General features: G+C 40.8%; 1 protein-coding gene across 3 annotated transcripts; it reads right to left on the bottom strand.

The window, feature by feature from the left end:
• Window positions 1-1,215: 1,215 nt before the first annotated feature.
• kcng1 (potassium voltage-gated channel, subfamily G, member 1) lies at window positions 1,216-15,190 on the bottom strand. Of its 3 annotated transcripts, none has more exons than XM_085145821.1 (4): window positions 13,748-15,190; window positions 12,661-12,777; window positions 5,462-6,298; window positions 1,216-3,296 (listed from the first exon to the last, which is right to left on the bottom strand). In XM_085145821.1, exons 3-4 carry the CDS (start codon window positions 6,242-6,244, stop codon window positions 2,517-2,519), a joined length of 1,563 nt encoding a protein of 520 aa, XP_085001947.1. In that variant the 5' UTR covers window positions 6,245-6,298; window positions 12,661-12,777; window positions 13,748-15,190; the 3' UTR covers window positions 1,216-2,516. The 3 variants fall into 3 exon arrangements, with proteins under 3 accessions (XP_085001947.1, XP_085001945.1, XP_085001946.1); XM_085145819.1 differs by having other exon boundaries at window positions 12,661-12,794; XM_085145820.1 differs by having other exon boundaries at window positions 12,661-15,190.
• Window positions 15,191-18,020: the final 2,830 nt, after the last annotated feature.

Raw genomic sequence — 18,020 nt, forward strand, 5'->3', positions numbered from 1 at the left:
GAAAATCAAAGATCAGGTTTGCTTGTGATCTTTCTATTTGATGACACGATGCTGCCACCTGCTGGCCATGAAGCAGCATTTCTAAATCGAAGCAGCTACTGCAGAATTGGAGGCTTCTGTCAACTTTACATATTAAACTCTGAGGAAAGAAGTACTTCAGTTTACCTACATGCCCTAACAATGATTATTATAACGATTAAAAACATAAAACGCATACAAGCAAACATACTGGCTTGTCCCAGAAGTATCCTGTAATCTTTCTTCTTATACGGAGAGGGAAGGAAACCGTTTATGATTTTCCTCCTTGTCCTGCACATGTAGCGAGTTGGCAATTTAAAAACTTGCATACATGACATGTATGGCTTTTTGCCAGCATTTTAGATGAGTGATGTCGAGGTAAATTTACTTAAACCTATGTTATGCACGTACTAAACACCTTATTAGAACCACTTTAGCGATCGAGTGCATTGAATGCAACCAACCAAACTGTTGTCGAACTGCACCAGTTGTATAGGTGCTCCAAATACAGCCCTTGGTTAGTGTGCAGCTACTGCCCTGCCTTTTTTCTCTTCTATTTTGTAATCTGTAGATTTTGTATGAAAATATTAATAAAGAATGTATCTAGCTGTAAGACGGCTATAATGTAGCAAGAAGTATAATTTGCAGAGAAAGGTATTACTGTATTAAGTAGGTGAAAAGGAAGCGCATAAATAGAATATAACAGACAAATACTTCATTACTTCAGACAGTCCATCACTGCCTTTTACCTCTTTGTGTTTCATCACTGCATTTATGTCAGTACCATGTAATCCCATTAGAGCATTTCGCTCTGACATGGCAGACTTACTTGTTCCAAGAGTATTTAAAAGTAGAATGGTTCCCTCTTCTGTGGAACCAGCTTCCAGTTTGCCTTCAGGAGACAGGCACTATCTCTACTTTTAACATTAGGCTTAAAACGTTTCTTTTTGCTAAAGCATGTAGTTAGGGCTGGATCAGGTGACCCTGAATCCTCCCTTAGTTATTCTGCAATAGGTGTAGACAGCTGGGGGATTCCCATGATGCACTGAGTATTTCTTCTTCAGTCACCTTTCTCACTCACTATGGGTCAATAGACCTCTCTGCATTGAATTATACTTGTCATTAATCTATGTTTCTCTTCAACAGCATGTCTTTTATCCTGTCTTCCTTCTCTCACCCCATGGCCCCGCCCTCCCTGAGCCTGGTTCTGCCGGAGGTTTCTTCCTGTTAAAATGGAGTTTTTCCTTCCCATTGTCGCCAAAGTGCTTGCTCAGAGGGGGTTATTTGATTGTTGGTTTTTTTCTGTATGTATTATCGGAGAGTCAATACTAAATAAATAATAAATTTAGCATCACAACATTTTCACTGATGTTTCATTGCATATATTTACCCTAATCGTCCACATGCCACCTGCAGTGAAACTGCCTATGGCCCACAGTTTGAAAACCACCATCAGTAACCGAATAGATGAGACTGGAATATCAATTTATAAAAATATAACCGTTACAGTCTGGAAAGAGAAGTTCACCAAGAGAGTCTGGTTCCCATGGTTGATGTCTTTAGGCATCAGTTTAGTAAAACAGTTTCCTTTCCCTGTTTCTAAAGTGAAAAGTTGAAGTTAAAACAAGAGGCATCAATGAATCATCAACAGAAAAAAGGAGAGATTCCACTCAAATCCAATTTAAAGTGAGATATAGTTTATAAACAGCTATGCACAGCAAATGCAGTAACTACAAGCACAATAATGCTGTTTCCAGAACGTGTTCGAAAATTGCATATGAACCCCAAAGTGTAGAAGAAAGACAGTTAGGACATCATAAGTAATGTGTAGATGCTGGCTGTGCCACAGTATTATTAAGGAACCCCAACATAAGTTTCAATGTTTTCAAAGCAGTTAGAAAATAATGAGTTGATCAAGAGTCACATTTTAGTTGGGAAGGAGTTTATATCTTTGGGACTTAACAAAAGCAAACAGCATCTTCAGTTAACTGGCACTGTCCCGAGAGCACACAACATCAGCAAATCCACTGAAACCAGAGATTAAAAAAAACATCACAATGTTGTTGAATGATGTGAAGCCGTGACTGTGCTCTTCAGCCGTGTCTTCTGTTCATAAACACATGTTTCAGAATATGACTGTTTTAACACTACAGGTCACTGGTAAGCTCGAGGTTTATGCGTATTTTATCTTTTTTGTCAGCTGGACTTACGTTTGCTCTTATATGCGTTTAATAAAGAGATCCTTTTTTTGCTGTTCTTATTTTCTCTCTCATCTCTTCGTCGTTTTCTTTAAGTGTACACTGCTACAAATCAAGCTGCATTTTTGGGAAGAAAAAATAATCTCTGTCTCTTCTGTGTCTCACTTTTTGATGCTCCTTTCAACCAGCCAATCCATCGAATGTCAGCCTCTCTTCCTGTTTTAGTTACACATTCAATCCCATGCGTTATCTCCTTCATCCTATTCTAGACTCGCTCATGTCCTCAGTTGTCCTGCAGTCTCAGTCATCCATTTCTCTCGTGTCAGACGACCCAATAGGGAAGAGCATGTCGCTCTCTAAGGACAGGTTGCTGCCTAGCCCGGCCATGCGGCTCCGCAGTAGAAAGTGTGTCCTCCTCTGCAGGAGCCTCTGCTGCTCCTGCTTCAGCTCCACGTAGGAGCGTGAGAATGTGTGGAAGATGGAGGTGACAGGAAAGGCCATGAGGAGGATGCCACTTAGGATGCTGCTCAGAGCCACCACCTGACCTGGGATGCTCCTTGGCACCATATCCCCATAGCCCACTGTTGTCATGGTGATGACAGCCCACCAGTAGGTAGCAGGGATGCTTGTGAATTCCTGTGTGGTGGCCATTTCATTCTCAATCAAGTACAGCAGGGGGGAGTATAGTGCGATCGCCACACACAGGAAAAGGAGTAGCAGTCCAAACTCCCGTGTGCAGCGGCGTGCTGTCAGGCCTAGAGTTTGCAGGCCCAGGGAATGGCGAGCTAAGCGCATCACGTAGAGGATACGCAGGGCCCTCAGCACACGCAGCACCAAGCCCACTTTGTCCAAGTAGGTGTTGCCTGAGCCCAGCCTCTTCTCTCCTTTGGAAGTGCTGTCCACCACTAGTGTAATGTAGTACGGCAGGATTGCTACCACGTCAATCAGGTTCAGGGGCTGTCTGAGGAAGGTCAGCTTGCTGCGATCTTGGATGAAGCGCAGGGTGAACTCCAGGGAGAACCAGGCTACACACACAGTCTCCACAATGAAGATATTATAGCACATCTGGGAACAGGTCCCCTGTTTAGGAAAGAAACAAAATGTGGTCAGCAGCATGTAGATGAGGTCGAATCACTAGAGGGAGCCACCTCAGTGTGAAATTCAAACGCTAAACAGCGGTAGGAGTCTGCAGCCCTCAGCACGGCAGCCAAGACAATGAAAAAATAAAAATAATTGCTCATTACAGATCAAACCACCAATTTTGGTTATGGGAAAAAAAAGTAATGTCATTAGGCACTAAATCTTAGGTCAAAGCGTCTAAAATGATACCGCCACACTTCCAGAAGCAGTGTATTTTTCTTCATGATTCAGTGCGTGGTTGAAATACGGTTCAAAGCATTTCAAAGCACATACTGCGATAGCCGCTGAATGCAGTCCATATCAGGGAATAATATCATTATTATGAAACATACTCCCACAGAGGAGGAAGTGGCCTGACCACCTGAAAACTCCAGATAACCTGAAACACTTGTGTACTGTTAATGCAAGGCTTTGTCGTCTTGTTGAGGAGCTGTTAGAATGAGATCATTGGCGCTTTATTTTAAAAACAAATGAATTCAGACTCTCAAGTGAGAATACAGTGCAAGGGTGTCAGATGAATGTATCAGTGACTAAATCAGACAACGAGCATCTTTTCATTTCCTTTTTCAATTTTCTTTTTCTTTTTTCCCCTCCCCCGTTTTCTTAGGCAGTTATTGGTTTAACAGTGTGACAGAGGTGATGTTTAACTCATCTGCAGCTAATGCAGGGGTGGGCAACTCCAGGCCTCGAGGGCCGGTTGTCCTGCAGGTTTTAGATATTACCCTGGCTCAACACACCTGAATCACTTGATTAGTTCACTTGATTAGCCTCTGGAGAACTTCAGGACATGTTGAGGAGGTAATTTAACCATTTGAATCAGCTGTGCTGGATCAAGGACACATCTAAAACCTGCAGGACACCGGCCCTCGAGGCCTGGAGTTCCCTCACTCCTGAGCTAATGTCTCACTGTACAGGAGCGAACATTTGCACTCCAACCATTTCCCACACTTACTGTATCTGCACTTGATTATCTGAACAACTTAAAACAGAAAGAAAGAAAAAACAACACAAACTTTTCCCCCCACAGTGGAAATCAAAGCGTTTGCAGTCAATCTGCACTTCTATCAAAAGCCTGCTTTTTTTAATTTTCACAAAAGCTTCCACGACAAATCGATTAATTAATTCAAAACCTGTTTGCACTTTACTCTGCGACAAGATTACGTGTGTGGCTCGGATATTCAATTTTCCTTTGATTTGACTAAAAAGGCTGGGGTGCTAATTATGTTTGTGATTGAAGTCAGACATAATAATGGAAGCATTTCATGAAAGCAGCCTGAGACGTCTTCAAACATTTATTCTAATCTGGGAAAAAAAAATTGTGGCTCTCTCAGCAGCCTTCCTTCTCTTACTGGGATGAGGTTTTAAAATGACGTGACATTATTAGCATTTTCTTTAATGGCTGAGGTTTTTTTTTAAAGCACATAACCTCTTTTTTTCCCTTTGGATACATCAGTTTAAAAAGGATGGATAGAAAAAATGACATAAACCTGCTGGGTTCACATATTCATTGTCAGTATGGTGGCATCTCTTTATGTATTGTGGCTGTGCAAAGCACTTTTAATGACGAATACATTAAAATGAATTAAAAATATATAAATAGAAATGAAATTGAAACAGAGTACAAGTTTTGGTGAACTGTTTTAACTATATTGGTTTCAAAATAAATTCTTATATTTGAAATGTTTGTCAAATTTAGAATGAAATGACTCGATTTGCAAAGTCTGTGATATTCTCATTTTTTCCTTATTAATACAAATACTTCAAAAATGAGCTATATTTAGGCACAAGTTACTTTTCTGCTTCTTCTGTCTCCATTTAGATAATTGATTAATCATTAATTTAACCTCAGCTAAGCAGTTCTTTCATTTTAGACACTGGAAATTGAGTCTCTGGGCAGCTATTTTGAAAAAATTGGATATCATAACAATATTAACCACATTTATCAGCTGTAAGAGCCTCAGAAGCTTTGGGACAAAACCTGTTGTTGTCCCAACTGTACCTCACAGAAACCATACGTTTTGTTTTGCTTTTGTAGTCTTATAACCTCTTCTTTTTATATCATTTTAATCTTCATGTGCTGTGTTAAACGTCGCGTTTCTACTCACCAATTCCTCTTCCTCCCTCATGGCCGGCATGGTGCTGATGGATAAGTTGATGGCAGTGATGGTGACAAACAGCACAGACAAACAAGCAAAGATCTTCCCTGGAAGGCCAGAGTGAGGCCTCTCCACCATGTCCCTCAGCTTAGCCATGCACCGACTGAGTCTAGATTCAGCCGCGCGTCCCCTTTGGCCGCTGTCTGAATCCAGCAGATCCTCCAGGAGTTCTTCCTCCTCCTCTGCTCTCTCCATGGCTTCAAACTCCTCCATGCGCTGCAGCAGACGCCTGCGACAGCACCACTCCAGGCTCTCCTCTGGAACCCCCCAGTACAGCAGCTCCTCTCTGAAGGAGAGGGCGCACATCTCCCTGAGGGACCGCAGTTTGCCCGCCCGCAGAAAGGTCAGGATGTTACGGAAGGCACAGGGGCTGCGGTCAAAGAAGAACTCGTTGTGTGTGACATCATAGTCATCACAGATGCGCATAATCTCGTCGAAGCTGCTGCAGAGGTGCAGCTGGCCCAGACGCGACAAGGGGAAGTCCTCTAAGGTGGTCCAAGGCAGCTGGTAACGCAGGCCACCCACGTTGATAATGGCGTGGAGTTTACGGGCACTGGACAGGAGTGTGTTATCGTGGATGGTGCTGAAATCAGGGGCAGGCTGCGCCCTTTTATAGAAGGCTCCCTTGTGAGCCTCCTTCTCTTGTGGGATGGGAGGGTTGAGGGAGTTATCAGAGGCACAGCTCAGGGCACTGTAGTCATAGTCAGAGCCATCACCCGCCAGCAGGGTCATCTTTACCAGTCCGCTCACATCCCTGTGCTCAACCTCCCATCAACACACTGTCACCTTCACAGAAACAATAGAGAGTCTGAAGTTAGTGCACCAGTGCAGGTTTGACACAATCGGCCAAACGAATTAAAAAGCAAAGTTTAAAAATCTCTTTAGCAACAGAGTCCTGACCAAGGTACAGTCAGCAGTATTACACAGACTAGTAATACACGCAGAGAAAGAAAAGTCCATTATTATTTGACAAAGAGTAAAATGCAAACAACAGACAAAGTTATGAGGTTCAATTATAAAGAAGGCCAAAGGAGCTTGCAAAGAAAAGCGTCTGGATTTCTTTAAGTTACTTGAAGACGTTTCAGAAGTCTTGTCCTGTCTCCAGTCTCTCCAGGACAAGACTCAGCTGTCCATCTGCATCTTAAGGATAAAGGACACTCTTTCAAGGATGCCAATGTTCACATTTTGGACAGAGAGGACAGATGGTTTGAAAGAGGAGTGAAAGAAGCATCTATGTCCACTGTGAGCGACTATCTTTGAACAGAGGCGGTGGTTTACGACACCAACTCTCTGCCATCTATAATCCAGTTTTGAGTTCCCTCCCCAGACGCCTTAACACCCACTCACATCCTGGGCCAACTGACCTCAGGAATTCGCATGATAAGGTGGGGCCAGGTTTCACAATGAACTCACCCGAAACTCTGGCTGATTGGGACCCACACCCAGTTTCACTTGGCTCAAGCGATTAGAGGATCATCAGGGGGTCCTTTTGTCCCTCTGTGGGGGGAAACTCCCACTAGGTTTATATCTGGGACTCCCCACCATTTGACCTTAGAACTGAAGAAGCTTCTCGGATGAGAGGTGAAACGTCTTCAAGTAACTTAAAGAAGTCCAGACGCTTTTCTTTGCAAGCTCCTTTGACTACGATGACCTGGATGACTGAGAACCTTCACAGACAATTATAAGGAAGCTTGAGACAAAAAAGTCATGGTGTCCAGGTCAGTTAAAATCATCATATCACTGTGAGAAGTTCACCTGCCAACATGCTGAGCAGTACACTCTTACTAAATGAATACCATCACAATGCACTTTGCTGCAGCAGGAGGCACTCAGACTGTTTGCATTATGATTCAAATGGATACGTGAAATTATAAGAAAAGCAGAGCAATATGTAAACAATCTCTGCCTGCAGAACAGCCCACTCACTGTGGAAATGAAAGCAAGAAAGCTGCGTGAAACATTCTACCACCAACACACTTTTCGGATATTGTAAAGCTACAGCGGGGAAACTCCAGCGAGCATAATATTAATATGTGTAAACATATTAGTGAAATCCTAGAAGACTGTTTTCATTAACATTACTTCCATTAAATATGTCACACTGACTTGTAATAAAAATTTAATATTCTTCTTTTAAAAGTGTGATGATTAAATAGATTAAAATATGCGCGTTTCCCCACTTGGATGGTGTTTCCTGCTTGTTCGAGCCTCGGGCTGAAGTTTGAGCCACACTGAAGTCATGAAGCGGTAGCTTTTAATAACTATGCGCCGCAGAGCACTGTGCCTCAGGGTTTACAGGAATCTGCAGCTGTAGGCATTTGTAAATAAAGTCTTTCTTGGTTTTATAAGGCCATAATTTAAAAATGTCTTTCAACATTTATTTTGTCATAGTGCACTCTAGTTTATTATCTTGTCCCTTTTAGAACAGCGCCATTGGAAAACGTTTATATTTTATTAGCGTTTTCCTACTTTTCTTATTACTACTTTAATGTTACAGCAAATATTTTTCTTTTCTTTTTTTACTATTTTACCTATTTTAACTTGATATTATTGCTTCTGTTTGCTTCCTTATCTAATTTACTAAACATGAACCTCGAGGAATATTGTTGCAACAACAATAAGTGAAGAAAGTATGATGATGATGACAATGATAATATTTATTGCTGTTGCTCTGCCTTGAGGTAAATGTTTAGTCAATTGCATAAGTTTACAAGAGAATGAACTGAGGTGACATTTACATATTGCTGTAGGTTAATTTGCATACTGTTTATTTCCACTCATTCAAGCATAACAATAGTATTCTGGTCGTTGAACGATATTTGCTGATATCTCCTTCCGGTGTCTGGCTCGATCACTCACACTGGTCTCGGTGAATCCACCCTGCTATAAAGCCGCAAGATGCAAATCCCCACGCTGGAGAGGTAAGCTGTATTAGCCAATGAATGGCCACTAGGGGGCAAAGATATCTGGTGGACATAAACAGAAATTCAACCCTGCTTTGCTGCATGAGATTATATTTACTGTATTATACGTTCTAAAATAGAATTTGTCCTCAGTTTAATGGCAAAACTGATGCCACTCTGAGGTTTCTGTGTTAATTATGGAGTGACAGAGAGGCACTGTTCAACTTTACTTAACATGAGGAGACAAAGAAGGGGAAACAATGCTTTGGCGACAACAGCTTAACTTGTCATATGTTTTGAGTGGAATAAACTAAGCCTTGGGGGACAATATGTGGATTTATGTAACTGTGGAGTGAGCCTGACTAACTGTGTCCCCATTTCAAGACTTGATTCCATGTATTTACCCCAAAGTCGTACTGTTACTTTAATTTAAAAAGGAGGACAAATAACAATGAGGCATTAGTTTCTTTTGGCTGAAGTAACAGATCATGATTAAATGTTAAACTCTTAACAGTATACATTTGTGGGGGCAACTATTTAACTCCTCACATTTTTGTATAAAGATTTGTCACCCAGTGATGCTGTACTGACTCAGTAATTCACTGATGTAACTGTTATCCTACAGATACTGAAGAGGCTGCTTTCAAACACACTTAATAATCCGTCTGTGCTATTTCTGGCCCTCTCACATTTAGAGCGGGAGGCTTTAAAACGCAGTTAGGTGTCGGTTGAGGTGTGTGTGTACTAACGTGCAATCACACAGTTATGCAGGCTGTTCCGGCAGAACAAGAGACGAGCACGAGATGAGGAGCAGCGCTACCTTACAATAAGAAAGAGAAGGAAATGGAAAATGTTTACCACTTTATCACCACTTTATCACCAGTGCAGTGACGGCCTTGTGGCCTCTGTCCAAACTAATTTAATCAATTACAGTGATTTAGGGGGAGGCGGGTTAGCCAGTTAGAAATTAAAATGTCAGTGCCTGGATTGCTGCCTGGCCAAATTCTGAGTAAGGACTCTAAAATGGGGATGTGAATGTGTCGACTGAATGGTTATTAGGCACCTGCATTGTCAGCCTGTGTGAGCCACTGATTACAGTCAGCACCATCTTTCACCCCTGAAATCAGAGCAAACCCACCCGAAGCTTTTCCCTCCAGTGCTCTGCTTTGTTGCATTAACTTCCTGATAATATAGATTTTTGGCTTTTATTGGACTCGTCACCCCTGAGGTCAGATCATAATAAAACCCCAGTGCAGTCAGGGAAATCATGTAGGCCATCAGCAGATTCAGATTCAATCGCTTCCCACTTTTTTTTAATATAAACGCTGCCTGCAAAATAAACAGTAGTACCATTAAACAAAAGCCAAACACAAGAATGAAAAGAAATTTTCAAAAAGTGCAAAATCCCTCCTTTTTGATTCTTCTCACACTCTCCCTCCATGCGGTGGAGGTTATCAACACGCCTACAATGCCTCGCCGGTGTGGATGTGCACAAGCCTACGCCACTCTCCTACTAGATTAAATCACACTTAACCCCTTGAGGCTGTTTGATTTCTCACTTTGCCTTTAAACCGATTGTGCTTTTCCATCTCCGCAGTCACAGGGGCATTTTTTTTAAACTCTTGTTTTGTTTTGTTTTCCTTTTCCGTGCAATGTTGCGCCTCTGATGTTTCCTCTGGGGGACAAAGTCTAGAAGGAGAAGGAGAGATGAAACGCTGCAAAGACAGCGAAGGCTGTTCTCCCCACCAGATCGGCTGAGGTCTGGCCTCTTTCTGTGCCAGCGTTATCACAGCTAAGCCACAGGGCATGTTCTCCAGATTGCCTGGTGAGTCACTGGGTTGTGAGTCTCAGTTGCCTGACAGTATTGTGCATGCATTTCCCATGGTTCCCTCCTCAAGAGTCTTTGGAGACTTTTAATACCACCAATATTGACTGAGATCATTTTAAAGAGCCCAGTAGTAATCAAGACCACAAAATCAAAGAGCAATTAAAAACTAAATAAATTGTAAGCCTTTTAAAAATAAGGAAATGTGTTGTAACAGTTGAGATCTGTCTGTTATTTTCTCTTTACCGGCCTGCAGAGGCATGTGTTAAAGAATTTGTTCAGTATGGGTGGTTCATATTCAAATTTAATAGTAAAAATGAACATCTGAAGAGTGTCTATGTGTTTGTCCCCGCAAAGAGATACAAATAGTTTACTTAGCGATGACTATTTATTGCTGCATATCTCCATATTGCTGGAAGTTCTGTGTAAGACAGATTTTACCAATCTGTCTCTGAATCAAAGATTTGCAATTCAGCTTGAATCATTCTGTGAAATACAGACACATGGTAATTTGATGAGTATCGAATTTTTGTCAGTGTTTCTGATGAAAATCTAAACCTCTAAGCTTTCCAGTGGCAGCTGTTCAAAGTGTAGAGTTCGGTCTTATTTTCTTGCATGTAGCCCCTCAACCATATTTAAAGCAATAACGTGCTGTAAAATAAATGCTCTCTATAAAGATGTTGCAGAAAAACGCATGTCACCTGACAATGAAGTCATGTCAGTCATGTCCTCTCAGGCTTAATGACCATTTAAACCACACAATGTTCCTTTTGTTCTCCCCAACAACCACTTCTGCTCCTATTCCCTTAACAGCTCACTGTTCTCTAATGGACTATAAGAGGATGGTGTTTCCAGAAATGGACGGCAAGAGCTGCCAAGACTCAACTGTCTCTCTCTCTCTCTCTGAAATCTGGTTAAACACTGAAACAGTCAGGCATGCCAGAAGCAATCCTACCCCGAAGACCTTTCCTTACAGTAATTCAAGCAGGAATAGTTGTAAACAAAAGTGTTTCTTTTTTGTCGGATGTGGGTGGTATTAATGCATGCCGAGAACCCTGGAAGAAGCTACAGTATAGCTCCAGGGCAATAAATGTCTCCCCAACTCTGTCTGTGGTCCACCACAGTGCGCTGCTCGCTACTTGGTACAGAAGTATTCTGTGCAGAATATGTTTCAGTAATGAGCTATCTCAGCACTAATGGCCACTCTTTTTCATCCTGTTCACTGTTCAATTCAACTGGAGTGCAAAGCAGCAACAGAATAAAATGCATCTGTAAAATAAACCACCTTTCATTTTATAAAAATGTCGTTTTAAAAAGCTTAAAAGTCAATTATTGAAATGCAATTCAAGTACTTCTTCATGTCTCGCTTGGAATAAAATGTTGTGTAACAAAGAGCAAATGAGAAGCATCACACCTCTGTCATTTTCTGTCCACAGTTTATTTTCCAATCTGTCCTCTGCCCGTCCTTCCTTTTTAAAGGGCTCTATTCCCCAGAAACGATCTGCCCGCCGACTCTCTAGGCTTCTACCTCACTGCTCCATATTATGCCTCAGCACTTCCCGTCCTCTGATCCCTGACAAACTGTGACACACAATATTTAGTCAGCACACAAAACACCTCGACTTTACACCCATCACTCACATCCGATGTATAACGACAGCATGTGTTTTTCTTTTTCATCTCAGGAATTTTCCCGAGTGGATGATTGCACGCTCTCACCATTTGCGAGTGCTCATCTAACTTGATTATATAAAGATTGCATAACATTAAGTTCTCTGCATCGTTTGCGTGCATTAACCGATACTCACTTTTCATCTCTTGCTGCCCTTTTCCTGTCGAGCTGCAATCATCCGACCACCTGATCTTTCAGGGCTGTGTAAATAATTTGTTTTTCACAAGCGGCAGATAAAAGACAGCGAGCATGTGTGCGGGCATCGCAACCTCACCGCAGAGAAGACCCGACTGTCTGTCACTTTGGACAGAGTGTTTCAAAAGACCTCTGCGCTAGGGCGCAGCGCAAGTCCCTGCAGGCTGAAGTGACAGAAGGTGCTCGCACCGGTCGATTAAAAGATCAGCAAGGAAAAAAAGAAGAACTCAACTCAACTTAAAATAAGCTGATGAGATCGTATAAATGGACTGTAAACTAACAGTTGTCCTTTAAGTGGGAAATTAGACACTTGATGGTCAGTGCTGAGTGTAGAAAATAAAAGCTTTCTTGTCAAAGGACATCTGTGTGTTGGTTAAGTTAGTTGTATTTTTACATTTTACCACAGCATGAACTGGTTAAAAACCTAAACAGTCAAATCAGAACATGAAAGAGCCAAGGGTTTCCATCGTTTTAGAAGATGGACTAAATTCACATCTAAGTCTGTGCAGATAGAAGACTTCAGAAGGAAAGACGAGGACTTTTTCTTACTTACACTTTCAAAGCACATCCATCGCCCGATTTGTATTGAGTCCGAGCCCTGGCTGCAGATCTCTTTGGGTACCCACTGGTGCTCAGGGAAACAGCAGATCAGGAGATGTCTCTCAAGCACCTTAAACATAAAAGCACCTGAGAAGCATGCTATAATTACTTTATGGATCTTTTTTGTGGAGTAGAATAAGAGAGACACTATTAGTTATTAGAATAGGAAAAGTCATTAGTTCATCTCATTAGAGTCACAATTACCTGGTGGAGGGAGAGGAGATGATGGATTACATATCATATATCACTGCTCCGAGGTCTCCAAAGAGGGATTTGCATTGCGGACTCTAATCACATTATGGGCCATTATCTAAAATCCTCTTCAGAATGAAACCACGTGCTGTGTTTGAACTGATCTCATATGGGTTCACTGACAGAAACATAAGCTGCGATACGCTGTTTGACGACTTGAAGTTGTTCCCACGTTCAAAAGTTTCCCTTGCATTGATTTTCAGTGTAAAATTAGATTTTGAAAAGTGTTTTTAATTTCAAAGGACACTGCAAAGATAATGTATATATGTATCAAATATATGTCCCTCCTCAGAGAGCACGCCAGACAAAATCTGTCTCTGCATCGAACCCTGTCTCAGTAAATGTTTACACATCATACAGTGTCATGCTGCTGCACCCTTGTTACCATGGCGTACATGCAGCGCATCGGGCATGCAAGCCTCGGTCATCTGTTCGAGACAGATAATTCCTCGTTTAATGAAAAGTGGATTTCACAGGAAACCATTAATTAGTTCAATCTGATTAGAACTGACACTGCTGATGCACCCTTCAAGTTACTTTAAAAGAAATACTGACAGCACATCAGTGTGACCTACGAAAACACTAACAGGTAGACACATGGCGCACACAGTTATAATATCAAGCCTGAGGAAGCAGCAATTTACATACATGATTTGGAATTTAAACACCGAATGCATGAATGAGAAAAACTCCCAAAGTGTCACTTACAACTAAGGAGTATTGTTTATTTTTTTCTATACAACAAGCATTAAGTTTAAAAACGTGTAAACAAAAAAATTCATACTCACTGCGCTTTCAAATCAGTTCCTCTGCAGCTGTTAGTTTGCTGAAGAAGCCCGAAGGCGATGAGAAGAATGCACATGAGGGAAAATGTGAAGTGTATTTTCAGGCACTGCTGCTACCTCCTTCAACTCTGGTCCATCTATGCAAAGGCACTGGGCTTGTGGAGTACGAGAACGCTATTTGATAATCATGAGCAACAGGCTGCCTCCCCTCCTCTCGTCCTCCCTCCCTCGTTCCCTCCTTCCCTTTCCTTTCCCCTCGACTCTCGCTTTCTCTCTCGAATCCTTCTTCCTCCCCTTCCTCGAGTGCTGACATCAGAAGTGGGATGTGCCATTATACCAAAACCTTTTGAGAGAAATCCATGGCAACCACCATCTAGAGAGAGCCGTACTTCCCCTTCACCTTTAAAATGAGAATAATCACTGTCTTTTGATTGTAGACTCACGCAAAGGTTTATATTTGTCCAGTGGGTTACTTGGCTGAGGGAGGAGGGGAGGGCCGGTTGTAGGCTGGCTCACACTCACCAGGGTGTCCAATTTTAGACAAGTGGTGGGAAAAGTATGATGATGAGGTGGAATGCATGGCTCATACTGAGAATGTTCAATGCAACCGGAGCAAATATATACATGCAATTTTCCTTTATGTTTTTTTTTTCTTAAATAAATACTTGTTTTGAATTGCCTTTGGATGATAATGCCAAGTTTTAGCAGCATATAACCACCAGAAGTGAAAGCCAAACGTCATCAATAAATCTGTAAAAATAATAAACAAAGAGACTGAGGAAATGAAATCCAAAAGAGTAAACAACATAAAATCAATCCATTCTGATTTATTTAGTTCTGCTATGTGGTACCTCCACTGAGAATGATCACAAAACCTATTATCCCTTATTTATCTACTTAAATGGAAACTGCAGAAGTAAACATATATCCACATGTGACAAGTCAATCTCAGCATATTATTCCCCCTTCGGTTCTGTTATGATGATGATGAAAAAAAATAAATGTGCACATTTTTTTTGTATGTAAGAGTCCAATTTTGTTCCTCAGCGATGTGTGACTGCAGTGTGTAAAAAGTGCTATTATTTTATGGTTGCGCTGAGTATGTTTTATTCAAAAAGACATATTGGAAGGAAAAGGGTCAGGTGTAATTCCTGTGAGCTATTGTGTCTCAGAATAGAGTTGTTAGAGCTGCTGTTAGATGGGTGACTGAAGGCAACTAAAGATTGTGATACAGTCCTGGAATGAAAATAGCACACTCACAACATTTCCTAGAAAGAAAAAGAGACAGAAATCCCTGTGGCCAAAAAAAATCATAATATCCTCATAATAACCTCGCCTTCTACAATGCCGGTCTCATACTGAGGGGCATAAGAGATATGTCTCCTCTCAAAACAAACAAACAAGGTTAAATGATTATCATGTCTGTGCGCTGTTGCAATCCAGACTGCACGTCAGTTTGCACAGAGCCAATCCGCCGTAGCACACCAGAGTATTGTGCGTTACGTGATCGTTTCAAGATTAACAAGCGCCACCATATTCAAGACTGCGATACAAAGGGGCTTCAGTGCAAGCAGGGATTATGAAGAATGTCAGGTTTGTTGATTTAGCACATTCCAAACAAGATGCACGGTCTAAATGTGTTTGCAAAAAAAGGCAGATCATACGTGACAGGAGCAAGGGTGTTGTCCACCTTAAAGAAAAAGTCAACTAAAAACACAAAACGGAGAAGGTAGTACAGCAAAAAGGAATCAAAGAAGAAGGAATAATGACACTAGATTCTAAAATAAGCAGACCGCAATGAATGAATGTGATTTTAAATTGACTCTCAGTATAGTGAGGAGACATTTGTTTGACTGAGTGTTTATTCAGTGACATTGTCAACAATGGAGGAAACTAAGCCAGTCATATAAAAATCTATTACAAGTATGTCGAGCAGTGCTGGAAGAGCACTTTATAGTTTCACTGGGGGATTTTTAACACCTGCTTTTGTAAATCCAGGAAAGCAGCATTACAGGAATCTTTACTGGTAATAAATGTTTGAACCACTTCTCAGACTTTTAGTTATCTAAATCTCGCAGACATCAATATCTATCATTAGATTCTGTTAGGATCTAAAATGCACTCGTATGTTTTGTGGCTTTACATGGTTTACAAGTTTACAAGTATGCAAGAGTTTACAAAGGAGTGAATCTGGTGCCTTAAGCCTTAAGACCTACCTAAAGAGTCTCTGATTCGTCCTCATTTACCTGTATCTTTTCCATCCAGAATCATACACAGCTATTTTATTTTATTGTATAAAACTTAGCAAATGAATTCTATAAAACTGACCCAAGTCAAAGCATAGAGAAAATCATCCAGCATAGAAAAAGCTGTGTTTCTTCAAAAATGAACATTTATTCTGTTGGATCTGTTTGGCACAGATGCTTACGTCATTAACAGACTAACACGGTCACCTTTAGGGCTATGCTGCTAAAAATATGTGTGTGTTGCAGTCTTTGTCTGCAGAGCATTTTTATTTTCCCATTAAAGACAGCCTGTTGTTTTTCATGACTAAGTCTTAATATATGCAGATATTGGCTTGACACTTGAGTGGGCCAGTTTATGGGTGCTAGGAGAGCTCCAGCTATGCTGCAGCGCTTAAACAAGGGGCCTAAATAGATTCTGAAATCACAGTAGCAACAAATCCACCTTTGTTGGATTTGCAATTTTTAATTATTAATCAAAGTATATTAGGATTGAGACACACTGTGCTTTCTCATACATGTGAGCAGCAGGCACCGGGTGACTTAGTATGGAACATCATCCAAATATGATACAATAAGAGTTCAATAAAACAAGAATTGGATGCTTAAACTGGATGTTTAGTGAAGTGTTTTCATCAATCCAGCACTGACAATGATTGTGTCTACAGGTGTTCACTTGCTGATTGCTGATTGCTAATTGCTGATACACTTTTAACCTTTTTGTTGAGAATTAATGTACTCTCTGAAATTACACCTCTTCATCACTTCTCTCAATGATTATTATTTTCACCTTGGTTTACTGATTTAAGGGTTGAATTTCCAGCCTTCATTGAAGACACTCTGAACCCCTAAAAGTACCTAAAAATAAAATGCAGACCTCAAAGGCAACTTTATCTCCAAATCTTTACAGATAATGAATAGTGACTTCCTGATAGTATCATAGGATCATTAGATACCACACATGATAAAATATAAAAGGGACCTTTTAGGCTGGGTACATGTGAAGAAATTAATCACTTTCTTGCACAGTATTAAAGCTACACCCAAACGGCATGCTGTGTCTCAAATTGTGTACTTCCAAACTTGCATGTGCTATTTTAAGTGTATGTGCATGTTAAAACTGACAAGTACAGTATCATTTCACATCTTCTCACAATTTTATGCAAGTTTAATGTATCTTCAAAGGTTTTAATCAGTGCAGCGTCTCACTTTCATTTTTAGAGAAAATTGTTGTAGGCAGACGCACATCTGCTAATTAAAGCTGCGTAGAAAAAGAGATATTAGAAGTTCACTCAACAGAACTGAAGCAAAAAATGATTCTACAGTCTGTTCCTCACAGCGAGCCATGTTATTTGTTCCAAAACACATTAATGGCACCAACATGGCTGAGAGTCCCATTTCAGTCAGTTTGTATATCTATCATCATGCTTTGCATATTTACCTTCATTCATTTCCTGATGTTGGTGATGTATGTGAGACTTCTGCAGTTTTATGTTTATACATCTACTTTAACTGAAGTTCAGGTAGCGTCTTCCCTTTCTATCTTAGACATCCGACATTCCACTTCTTTATTATTATTATCTCTTTTATTGGGACAGCTGTTAAACATAACAGTAGTTTGCTGTCACATTTTAACTTATAATTGAAAAATAAAGAAGACAGAAAAAGAAGAGAAAAGAAAAGAAGAAGAAAAAACTAGGGTTAGAAGGCAGCAGGGCAGGTAGGTTTACGTAGTACTCAGGGTTGTAACATCGTATACAAAATCACACCTCATATGCTTAACATAGTCTGTCCATTTAGACCATATTCCGTAGAAGGTATCCCTCTGAAGTTTAAGAGAAAATGACACTTTTTCCATCGTATAGATCTCTTGTACAGAATGTATCCAGTCTTCTATCGTTGGTGGTTCAGGCTTAAGCCATCTTCTCGTAAGAGGCTTACTTGCGGCCAGAAGGATATCCAGGAGTCTTCTGTCGTTGGAATTCAGTTTATCCACTGGTACATTGCACAAAAATATGGTCTCAAAAGTTGAA

The sequence above is a fragment of the Neolamprologus multifasciatus genome, chromosome 20 (assembly GCF_963576455.1).
Source record: "Neolamprologus multifasciatus chromosome 20, fNeoMul1.2, whole genome shotgun sequence".
In the NCBI taxonomy this organism is placed as follows: Eukaryota; Metazoa; Chordata; class Actinopteri; order Cichliformes; family Cichlidae; genus Neolamprologus; species Neolamprologus multifasciatus.